A 12,763-nucleotide genomic window follows, 5' to 3' on the forward strand; every position below is an offset into this window, starting at 1 on the left:
ACTTTGCCTCAAGTAGTGGTTACAAAAGAAACACACACACACACACACGAGTAAATCCACAACATGATGAACCAATTTTTTTGCTAGTGAAGTTGCATATTTGGAACTGCCTAAACTTTTTGAACAGAGAGGAAGCTGAAACATTCGTTGCTAGTCATTTATATAACTTTGTTATTCTCTGTTTTGCATTAGTCTGTCAGAAATGCAAAATAACTTTCTTTCTTTCTTCTAGCAGGTGTCTATTCAGGTCATATTTTTTCCTAAGCTTCAACTTTCTATTTAATATTCCTCAGAATAAAGAAAACAGCTCATTTTAAACAAGAAGTTTATTTAAACAACAAGACACTTGACTTGAAGGGAAAACTATCTAGGATTCATTTCTTTTAGAGTAATTTATCCCTACTTAAAGACAGATTGCCCTACATGTAACAGCTACGTACAAAAAAGTTATAAAATTGTCCTTGGTTTTACAATGATAAATGAAAAACATTAAAATTCTCCAATCCAACAAGGTATGCAAGGATTTTTATGTTGTTCTTTTTTTGTTAAACAGTGAGCGCAAAATAACTTACTGGAATATAAAGATAAGAGCTGAATGAGCATGCCACTAATGGAGAAAGGGGGTATTTTCACAGAACCAGTATTTTTCCCCATCCCATCTCCATTTGATGTCGATCAAAACATACCATTGGCCATTTAGTTTAAAAAAAAATGCAATATGCTTGTGCACATACACCAGTTACTTTATGTACAATAAAGGAATGGGGAAAGGGAAAATGAAAGAATAGAGAAAACTATACTGTAGTAGTCAGGATGTGGTGGAACCAAATTGCCGTCTTCTAATTGAGAATGTCTTCTTGGTCTGGAGCAACAGAATTCTGGAGTAAAGTAGTAGGTTCCCTTTTTAGTAGACACCTCCTGTCTGCTGCTGGAACACATCAATTGTATCTTCATCCTCCATTTCCAACTAGCATAAACGGGAAAAAACAAATCGGCCATTGGTTATTCAGCTCTTAAAATTTATAACTATCTGACTTAAATATCCTGAAAAATTGCACAAGTTTCACCCAATTCCAGTGTTCATTATTTAGATGTCCCATAGCTTAAAGTAGAATCAAGCTTAGATTTAAATAATTTTTCACGTGGTCTTCTTTTTTATGAAGACTATAGAAAACTAAGTTTTTGAGTTAAAAAGCTGAGTATGTCCATGAGTTAAATCATTTCACCTTTAATTACTGAAAATAAGAGTAATGTGTATAAAGGATCTCACTGCAATGTTGTATAGATGAGCAAAAGACTGAAAATAACCTAAATATCAATAGAAACCCAAAGAAATGTTACATTCATACATAAAACATCTTGTAGCTGTTATTAAAGAACAAGTAGATTTACATGTGCAGAAATGGAAATACCCCTTACTGTGTCAGGCTAAAAAAATTTTAAAACTAGGCAGCAACAGCTTATAGTATGATTCCATTTGTGTATTTTAAGTTTCCATGTATGTGTATAACATGAAAATATCCTTGTCTATGCACAAAACAGTGGTTACCACTATGCAGTAGGGAAAGAGATATGGACAAAAAGAGACGTTAAAAAAATTAAAATTTAAAACGCTATTCAGTTTACAAGGTTCACTACCTAGACATTATACACAAAACAATGTCGACGATAGATAGATCTTGGTACATATGGCATAGTAAATAAACTTTGTAACAATTTATTAGGCTGATAATCACCCATGAAAAATTCTTCCTAAAAGCTGGTTATTTTTGAAGATAAAACCACCACCTTGGGCACCAAAGACAAAAAAGGGAATTGTTTCTAATGAAGTTCAAATATACTAAAAGTAGTCATTACTATCTTAATGTTTTAGCCCTAAGTCTCAATTCTCTCTTTTGTAAAATGGGACAGCATTCAATGATGAGAATTAAGAGTCAAAGAAAGTAAAGTACCTAACAGAATGATGGGTACATGATAATTATATTGCTATTAAAACTGACTGCTAAGATGTTCTAAATTATCACAATTCCTCTATTTAATAAATACTGGGAGAACAATTCTAAAATGAATTAATTTCACTCTAAAATGAATGCAATTTCAAATGCTAAAATGAGTTCAATTTCAAATTCAATTTGAAGATTTTATAATGCAGTTCTGAACAAATCCTTCACAATTTAATATTTGCAACTGCATAAAAGACAAGTTCCAGAACTTTTTTTTTGTGGTGGGTGAGGGCTTCAAAAGACAGAAAATACATTATCATTGGAGTTTAGCATAATGTGTTCCTTTTATTCTTTTAAAACTATCAAAACTGATCTTCAGCCTATCCACTGAAATGAAACTACTGAAAGGTTAAATTTTATAGTGAAACTTTAAATGCCTTCAAAGAATACGAGAGAACTTTTTCTCTCATTCATCAAGAGACTTCAGCTCCCCCTTGTGGCTGGCTACACACTGTAATTGCTTCTTTGAAACTCGCCAATGGAAATTTCTTCAAAACAGTCTTCCCTTAAGTACAACTCATAGACATTTCTAATTTTTGAAGATTATCAACAAAACCACAATCTGAATGTGCTGCTTTATTCATACCATATTTATCGCTTTTCAGTTTTTATGGGGGGAATAAAACAAATTTAAAGGTCCAAGGGCTCCAACTTAAATTTCTATCAAAGTATTTTTTTTCCAAAAGTGGAAGTCTTCAGTAGAATTTGAGAAGGTAAGAAAAACAAAGACAAAAAAATTCTGCTATAGAAGACAGCCCAGGCGATTCCTTACAAAGTGAAAGAACAACTGAAGTGAAATGTCAAGAGATTAAGGAATCAGACAATCTTTTGTAGTTGGGGTTTGGAAAGCCCTCACTGTTAAACATAAACTATCAAGAGACCTGTAGTTAGAGCCACTAGTTCCCTTCAGTTCAGAAGTACAGGTAAAAGGTAATTCAGCATAAGGAGCTAAAATGGTTAGGATCAACCATCAACCAACCACTTGTGGGGAACCCTGAGCATAAGTAAGAGCTGTAGCAACGAAAACAAAAGGAAAACAACCTTCTGAAGAAACAGACAGAAATTTGAATTATTTTTTCCAAATGATGCTGGCAAGAGGGAAAAAATATGGGTTAAAGTAACTAAATGACTTACTAACTTTATTTAAAGTGATAACCAGATATCTAAAAACCATTGGCAGTTCCAGAATCTATTCCTTTTTTTTTTCTTTCTGTTCCCTTTTGGCCATATTTTACACACCTATGAACTATGGTAAAGAACTATATTCCAATGTCTAGAAGTTCATAAATAAAGCTCTTGAGAAAATTACAAAAACATCAAATTTTCCAATAAGCCCAAAGAAATTTTTACCTGTGCAGGTGTGTCTGTTTCATTGATTGGCTGCCCATCAAATCGGAATCTGATCTGCCTCATTGACAAACCCTGGACAAAGAGTTTAAAAGCAGTAAGAATGCATAGAAACAGTAAGAACTAAAACTATATGCGTATTATTTGGCCATGACTGTATTAAAAGAGAGATATGTTACCATTTCTATGTTGGTTAAATAATTTGGAGTGATTATCAGTTTCTTTAAACTCAATGTGTAAATTTCTTTGGAAAAATATTTTTCTTAAAAAAGTTCTTTTAAAAAAGCTGTAATTTCTTTTGAGACCATAGCTTCTGCAGGCTTGAGTAGATCATACCTTGAGTCAAAGAGTGCATTTAAATGAGTGAGAAAGATACTGAAAGGAAATTTAAAGTAACACAGGCACACAGCAACATTCCTCAACGCGTGTTAAAGAATGATCCAAAAGGAAAAAAACCTTAACACTAATGAAAACTGAAGTCACCTAAAAAAGTGTAAAGATTAAAATAAAACTTTGCCTAAAAGCTACCTTATCTTCATGTCTAACCAAACATTTCTACCACTCTGTAAAAGCAACCTAAGTCCTAACCCAGCACAATGGCAGGCGCAGCACAGACTTATTTCACAAGTTCTTATACTTTGACAGTCAGGACATTTCCACCAGAACACAAGGCAATAACTGGTTCCTAAGACCATCCATGAGACCACAATCTACATCCATGAAATTCCTGGAATAGCTCAAAAGAAGCACTTGCTTTTTAATTTTCTTCTTAGTACTTACCAAAATGTGCAATTATTATTTGTCAACCTTTTATTAGAAAATTAGCTCTAGGAGGGATAGGAATCTAGACTTAGTTATATACTGTATCTCTTGCACATGGTTTAAGTGCTACATACTAAAGGAATAAAATGGATAAAAAGCAATATTCATCTAACCATGCTTCATCTTCTGTTTTTTATTTAATAAACATAAAGCTACTAAGTTGGGGAGCTTTATTACAAAAAGGAAATTAAAAAGTTCTATTACTATGGGGGTGGGTATAGCTCAGTGGTAGACTGCATGCTTAGCATGCATGAGGTCCTGGGTTCAATCCCCAGTACCTCTGTTAAAAAAATTAAAAATAAAAATTACTAGAGTTTAGTTTCAAGAAGATTTTATATGTATTTTAAGAGATAAATGGCATGCCCTTCTGCCAAGGGGACTCCCAATGTTTTATTTATCTAGCATTACCTACCTGACACAGGAATGGGGAGAAGAGGAATAGGGAGAAGGGGAAAGGAGCTAAACAGCAAAGCTGTTAGTAACTGCAGCCATGTGAGAACAAGATAGGAAAATAAAGTACTTTGGAAGTATGCTGTAAGTACATTAACTTGAAAAATAGCTTTCTGGGAAGCATCTTACAAAGTCACTCTTGTATCATGCTCAAATTACAAACTATAATTATTGTTACAAACTCCCTGTTTCAACTGATATTTAAGAGAAAATTAAACTGAGTTCCTAGGACTAAAGATACTAACACAAAGTATAAAGTTTAACACCTGTATTCCCTTAACAAGGATTCACTGAATTGCCCTTTAAAACCACTTGCCACATGAAGATCATATTGCTTTCCTTTAAAACTCTAGTCTTTAACACATACCACTTTCAGATTAGCCCTTGTCTTGAGGAGTACAAGCAATCCCTCACCAGGTAGGTGACATCCATAACCTTAATTCACTCCTCATGACATTCAAATTAAATTTGCAATTACACAAAGCAACCAATAATTCAACATCAAGTCATTAATCACTAAGTATTATATATTCGCAAATACGCCATTGGAGACTCCTTGCTTCAACAAAATACTAAGCACTTTCTATATGCTGGGGGGAAGGCAGGGCCAGGAGAACATAAGCAAATTATATTCCTTTATTGCCACCTGTTTTTATGCTTCTCCTTATCAATAAAAGCTTTTATTTTGCCAGAGATCAAAAGTCCAAAATTCAGGAAACTTGCCTTTAAGATTCCATAAACCATGTAAATTCAAACAATGAATTTACATTAAACCAGTATTTGGTTTCCTCTTCTGTACAAATCTCATCCCTGAGCTTTGGAGTTATGCCCCACTGGGTCCCCATTTTTCACTTCACACCAATGAAGTGTACTAAACCAAAGAATCTGCGCTCTCTGAAACCACCTGATACTCCAATAAACAATGTTAGGGCAAATCCACACTAAAATGGAATTGTAAGCACTCAGCTGAAGGATATGTGGCTGATATAAAGCTGGCAAACTCTAATTCTACACATGAATGAAAAACTTATTTAGAAACCAACCTCTGGAGATGCCAGTTTGAATGTTCTCTATCGTTTTACAAGCATGTGAACACATTCTATATGCCAGGTATTTGTCTAGGCTGTAGAGAAATAGTGAACAAAAAGGTCCTATGCCCATAGAACTTACATTTTAGTGCAAATACAGACCACAATCAATGCAAAAAACAAATCAAAAACACAAGAACAAAAGAGTGAGAGGATTGAGTGATGGGGAACAAGGGTACTCAGAATGAACCAGAGAAGTCTCTGAGATAGTAACTGAGCAAGCATAGAATGAAATAGTTGAGGGCTTAGCACTATCCAATAGAAATATGTGAGCCACATATGTAATTTTAAGTTTTCTAGTTGCCACATTAAGAAGTTAAAAAATAGGTAAGTTTAATAAAAACGTTCTAATTCAGCATCTTCAAAATATCATTTCAGCAGATGACTGACATTTTTACACTTTATAGCACATCTTCATTTGTACTAGCCACATTTCAAGTGGTGAACAGTCACCTGTGGCTTGTGGCTATTGTACTGGACAGCACAGGTTTAGATGGAGAACAGAATTTGCTGATGGACTTTGAGTTATGAAGTATCATCAAGAAGGCCCCTGAGGTCTTGACCTTACAATTATCTGTAGAATGGTGCTATTTATTGAGTCAGGACACCAGAGAAAGATTTCTAGTAGAATTAAGGGTCCTCTTTTACATGTTTAGTTTGAGATGCCTCTTAGGCATTCACTGGAACTCCTCCAGAGATACAATGCCAAATGAGTTCATCAGAAAGTAAATATGAGCAGTCAATTAATCTTGATGGGAAATTTTTGGTCAAGAATTCCCACCTGCCAAAAAAACTTTAGCCGTGCAAATTAGATTGGGTAAATATTTCAGTCTTTTGATAGTCTGTACCTACACTTAAAAAGCAGGGAAATCAGCCCAATTAGATGACACTTCAACTCCCTCTTCCCCAGAATCAGAGAAACCATTTGAAAACTTGTTTCACTCAAAATTCTGACATAATTACCAATTTAAGAGGAAAATAGGAATAAATATCTGTCCACATTCTTCCTGGATAGTATCTTCAAATCATATTTGCATTCCAACAGCTATGTAGTGGAATTATGTTTTCTATGGATTACCAATGTTGTTCTCCCTCTACTGCAAGTTAAGAGTGGCCTCAACCAGTTTAGTCAAATATAATCCCAACCTTATGCCTAATAATGGAAAAACTTCAAGGAAAACTTTATTTACACTGGGTAATACAGTAAATTTATTTTAACATAGTAGGAAGCCTCCCAAATTCTTGACTGATCCACTAACTAGATCTTACAGGACAATTTCCTGTAAGGATAATCTGGACTACAAAGCATGGGCTACGTTTTGGTTTTTCTGGCAAAATGGTATAATGCATATAGGAAACTGCTAAATATCAGACAAAAAGCTCCTTTGGGGGCCCTACAATATGGGAAGGCTTAAATATGACCATTTTAGGGTGGATAAAGAGTATCAATAGATATATACAGTAAACTGTTAATGGTTAACTTAGGTAGTAGGCTCATGGGTATTCAATGTAAAGTTCTTTTAACTTGACTCTAAGTTCGAAAGTTTTCACAGAAGTGTTGAAAAACACAACCATTTAAAGCTGAAATTCTGTAATAATTAGAGAAAAGCTATGCAAGATATACAGAGAATTTTTTTTAAGCCACCAAATCTAAGGATGAGTTTCTATTTGTATAAGATTTTGCTACATAAAAGTTCCACAAAATGATTACCTTTTAAAATTCTCCCGAAACCTGAAGGGGCACTAGCGTTCAAATAGGGACGATGCCAGCGCAAAAATTCTTTAGCACAATTAATAAGTACACATTCACTAATTGTTAAGAATATTTCACCAAAATTATTTAAATGAGTATACAGAAGATCGTATCTTTTGTAAGGGAACTATGAGAAAGTTGACATGTAAAGATAAAATAATTCTATTCTCAAGATAATTCTCTTAAGAAAATACTGTGGTTATAATTTTTTTATCTTCACACATCAACCTTTTCTTAGTTCAAACTCAAAAAGAAGTTTCTTTAAAAGCCCTTAGGTCTCATGGAGGAAGTCAACTCAAACTAAAATTTCCCAACTTCTAGAGGTCTTAACCTTATTCTATTTTGAGACTATTTTTAGGAGGGCAATTTGCAATGTAGATAAGTTGCTTTAGTCTAACAAAACAATTTTCTAAACTTTTATAGTATTATACATTCAGGGTCAAACAAGAAAAATACTTCTGCCAGGTTACTGCAGGATTAATGAATCTACCAGAGTTTTTGTTATATTTGCAAAAGTCATCTTTAAAGTTGTCTTTGTATTGTTACAGACTCAACATCGCCAAAGGAAGCTTCTTTGTGTAGTTTGAGTTTACCTCCCAGTCTATTCACTTTTACTTCCTCTTCTTGATGTCTATTTACTATTTTCTGAATAAAATTCAAATGTCCTTATAATATAGGTACATTTATGCTTGGCTCAGGAGTTAAGTCTCTTGACCTGTATCACTAGTGTAAAAAGAAAATATTACACTTTTACATACAGGAATCCTTAACCTTAAATTTTATTTCCAAATGGTTAAAATAGTCAAAATAAACTGTTTTGACACAAAACAAACTTAAGTGGATTTTTCAAAAAAGGGAGCCTGACAAGAAATTTTACCAAATTCATTCTTATTTTCTTATAAAAGTAAAATTACACCCCCTTGAAAACAGACTACATGTTGTGAAAATAATTTGATGCATTTTTGGCATAGAACTAGAATCATATATGATGTTAACCAAACCATCCTAAGGGTTTTCACAAAGAATCAACAAACCAAGTGTATGATAAAACTGATGTCAAGTATATAACTGCATATTCATGCTATCAAAGATAATATTATGTTAGTCTAATTCCTATTTTCAAGAAAATAAGGTTTGGGTTTTTTTTTTTTTTTAAATCAGTTTTATTCAGTGGAAGTACACATGTCAGTTCCTCACCTGTCGTTCACAATAGGCTTTCATTAGTTTACTAAGTGGTGTATGCCTCTTAATCTTAAACTGCACCACAGAACCATCCTGTCCCGCCACCTTCAAATTAATATGATCGTTGTTCTCAGTCTTGACTCCTTCCTGTTGAAAGAAAAGTAAAAGTTGGAAATAATTTGGAAGATGTGAGAAACAATTTTTAAAGCAGCAGCAGCCCAAGTTGCTTCAGAAATCAACAGGTTTCTCATTTTGTGTGATAAAAGAACATACAGCTGTTTTCAGCTGCTGAAATCAATCCGAAAGATGAGAAATCCTGAAGTAACAATATTAAATAGCTGTCGTAGAAACAGCAGCCTACAACCAATACCATGTGTCAACAATCGATTTTTAAAGATGGGTCCCACTCAATTTACTGCAGTGCCTTCTTGAATCTGAGTTTTTACAAATGACATATTTTATGTCACTCAAAATATACCTTTCCCCTAAAAAGATTAAAAATAAGCATCATTTCTCCCTTCAAAGTGCTTTAAGTACAGAATGCAAGAAAAAAAAATCTACAGCTTGCAATTCAAAACTCACCACAAATCTCTTGTTAAAAAGTTACCAGAATCAGTTTAATAACAAATCTCAAACTACATTTAAAAAAACCCAACTAATTAAGGAATATACTTTCTCTCCGGAGCAGCGGCATTAACTCAGAACCACTACTAACGTTCGCCTCTATGAGTAGTTTCATTTTTGTTTATTTTTAGTTAAAAGCTTATTCTCCCCTCCCCTTTGTTGACATGAGTCAAATGCAGTTTTATTCCAAGTCTTCCCTGTAGATTTCGACCCAATCTGAAGTTCACCAAAATCAAGTGCGGAAGGAATTTTGTAGACCCCAGACCACTTCAGAAAGGAAGGGGGAGGAGGATGTAACAAAACAAACCAAAGAAAGTCCCGAGTGCCAGGAAGAAGTGTGTACCCTAGTGCTCTAGGGAAAAGGCTCCTGATGCCTCAAAACCCGCGTTAAAAAGTTAAGCCCTACAAAGTCTCTGCTCGTACATCTGCCTCCAACTTCCCAAAACCACATGGTCTCGGTAGGTTAGAGTTTCTTTGGCACACAGGGAAAAGCCCCTGCCAATCCCCCCCCCGGGGGATCCTGAGACCATTAAAGTGGGAAATACTCCCCGGGAAACCCCCAAGCCCCGGCCCCTCACGACGGCCTGACGGGCATCCGGCTTCCCACCCATCGGCAGCCCATTGATTCTGCCCGAGCCCTTAGCCCGCCACGGAGGCCCGGGGCAGGGGTCCCCAGGTGCCCGCGGCCCCCAACCCTGAGTGGGGAAGCCCGGGGCGGAGGGAACTCCCCTCCACCACGGAGGCGGCAACGCCCGGCGAGGGGTCCGCGGAAGGTGGGGACACCGCGCGCCCTAACGCCCCTCGTCACGCGCGCCCCGGCGGCCGGACCCGAGAAGCCTCGCTCGCGGCCGGTGGGCCCGCGGGCGTCCGCGATTCGCCCGCCCAACTCGCGCCCGGCGCGCACTCCGAGGCGGCCGGGGGCGGGGGAGGGCGATGGGGCCTCCTCCGGCGCGGGCGGGAGGAAGAGGGGAGGGAGGAAAATGGCGCGGAGCGCCCGGGCCTGAGCCGCGGCCGCCCCGTGGGGGGCCCGGGAAGGCGCGGGGAGTCCGCGGCGGGCTCGGGCCGGACCCCGGCCCGCGCCGTGACCCCGGCCGCGCGGCGAGGCGAGGAGGCCGGCGCCGAGCTCACCTTGGGCTTTTCGTCGGCCATGGCGAGCGCCGGAGTCTCCTCAGCTACCGCTTCACAAAAGAGGTACCAGGTCCGCACCGAACGAGCACACAAGCAGCACCAGGAGCGGCAGAAGAAGGAGGCGGCAGCGGTGGAGGAGGGAGAGGGCGCGCGCACGTCGTGCGCTCCCTCCCCCCACCCTGCGTGCGCGAGCACGAGCCGCCGGGGCCTCTCATTGGATGCCGCCTCGCGGGAGCGCGCAACGCTTACATAACCACCCCCACCCCCCGCCCCGCGCCGCCCCGGCCTGGGCCCGGCGCCCGCCAGGCCGGCGGGAAGAGGCGCGGACACGCGCACCCGGCCCGCCGCGGGGGCGCGCCTGGCTCTGGGCGGGGCTGTATTGTCCTCCTTCTGTGGTGGAGCTTAATCAAAATGGCTTCCAGCTGGTCCTCGGTGGGGACGAGGAGGCTTGAGGCCTAGACGTGAGACACAGGCCGGGGAAGGCAGACAGACTAGGCAAGGAAAGGGGAGCCTAAATCAAAGCCCCAGCGTGAGGTTCTGTGACAAAAACCTCTTGTTCGGTGGCCTAAATGCAGCTTTCCTCACGGTCAGAGGAACATCACATTCCCTCTCAGTCAGCCTCTTACTCCTTGAATTTGAAAGATTCAGCCTCAACCAGCTTCGCAGCAGGCTCTTGCCTTAGTGCAGTGACTGCTTCCGTCCCCCTGGAAAGCCTATACTTTGTCTATGAGGAAAAAGGTTCATCCTACAAACTCCTTACTCATGGCCCGGCTCCCAACCTCCAAGAGGAAGCCGAATCCAGAGAGAAGTACCCAACATCAAGCTTCCAAACCAATCATTTCCTTCTTACATCCGGTTCAGAAGTAGATCTTTCCTGTCTTACCAATCCTGACATCCGCGCTGTGGATCTTTCCCGCTCCTCTCCGTAGATTTCATCGATTATTTCCTAAGCCTGGGTTAGCGTAGAAAAAGATTCTCAATTCTAGTTCCTTCTGATATCTCTCTCCTTTCTTGGCCAAACATCTTGAAAAAATGTCCACGCCAGCTGTCCTCACTCCCTCACCTCCCACTCACTCCTAAATCCCCTGCAATCTGGTGCTGTCCCCACGGCTCCACTCAAACTGCTTTCTACAAGGTCACGGCAGAATTCTTTGCTGAATCCAGGATGTTTCCCAGTTCTGCACTCCTCTTGAACTCCCTCCCTATGACTCTGGACTGTGACTCTGACCTGGCCCTGATCCCTTTGCAATTATTTTCTTCCTCAGCCCTTTCCTTAAATGTTCCCTGGGTTTTATCTCGTTTCTCTTCCCATTCTATTCCCTCTCCTGGGATAATTTCAACTACTTCCGTTACCATCTATTTGCTTGTGATTCTCATATCTAGATTTCTAGTCCAGAGTTTTTTCCAAACTTCCAATGTATAAATTCAACTGACTTCTGAACATCTCCACTTGGATGAACTAGAGGAACCTCAAGCTCAGGAAATCTCAACTAAAATTCTTCAATTTACTTCCCCATCTGGCCCCTCTCTTTGAAGTTCAAGGTTCACTGAATGATAAACCATTGTAACATTCCTCCAAGCCAAAAAGCCACGGGGCATCCTTGACTTTCTCACATTCCCCATACAGTCAATCTCCAATTCTTGTCTACTGCACCTTTTTAATACCTATCAAATCTGTCTACTTCTCTTCAGCCTCTGTCCAGTCTCTGGGCTACACTAGACTTGCCCAGGTGCCAGCTGGTCCTCTAAGGGATAGAGGAAGCTTGAGACCTTAGATGCAGAGCAGGCCTAGAAAGTCAAATTGATCAGGGGAGGCAGGGGAAGGCTAAGTTCAAGTCAGATCTTCCCAGGGCTACTGCAATAGCCTCCTAACTGGTCTTTTTGTTTTGTGGTATGTCTGACTTGTGTCTGAATATTTAAATGAATCAGAATCATCCAGGATCCTGGTTTAAATGCATATTCTTGGGCAGTGTGGCTCTGGAATCTCCCTTTTTAACAAGCTTACCTGGTGCCTCTTAAGGACACTAAAGTCTGAAGTCTGAGAACCACAAACCATTCTAAAATAAAAAACAAAATAAGTGAAGTTTCTGTCACTCCTTGGTTCAATGGCAATCCTCTGCCTTACAGGAGAAAGTCCAAAATTCTCATAAGACCTACAGAGCCCTTTGAGAGCTAGTGCAGGCTAACCATTCTAGCACTTTTCTATCACTTCCTCCTGGAAGCCTCTGCTTCGGTTATATTCAATTACTTGGGGTCTCTGAATGTACCTGCTCTCTAAGCTTTTGAGCATTTTCAATGGGTAAAGATTCACTGTGTGAGTGAATAAATTGAAACTATCACTTTGGGTAAGATCCTGTGCTAGGCAT

At 39.3% G+C, this 12,763-nt stretch overlaps 1 protein-coding gene across 1 annotated transcript; it reads right to left on the reverse strand.

The window, feature by feature from the left end:
- Nucleotides 1–308: 308 nt before the first annotated feature.
- Nucleotides 309–10,561, reverse strand: SUMO2 (small ubiquitin like modifier 2). The gene is made up of 4 exons (XM_074343669.1): nucleotides 10,398–10,561; nucleotides 8,661–8,792; nucleotides 3,354–3,425; nucleotides 309–967 (listed from the first exon to the last, which is right to left on the reverse strand). The coding sequence occupies exons 1-4, from the start codon at nucleotides 10,416–10,418 to the stop codon at nucleotides 905–907; spliced, it is 288 nt and encodes a 95-aa protein (XP_074199770.1). The 5' UTR covers nucleotides 10,419–10,561; the 3' UTR covers nucleotides 309–904.
- Between the last annotated feature and the right edge of the window lie 2,202 nt (nucleotides 10,562–12,763).

This window comes from Camelus bactrianus, chromosome 16 (assembly GCF_048773025.1).
Source record: "Camelus bactrianus isolate YW-2024 breed Bactrian camel chromosome 16, ASM4877302v1, whole genome shotgun sequence".
NCBI lineage: Eukaryota > Metazoa > Chordata > Mammalia > Artiodactyla > Camelidae > Camelus > Camelus bactrianus.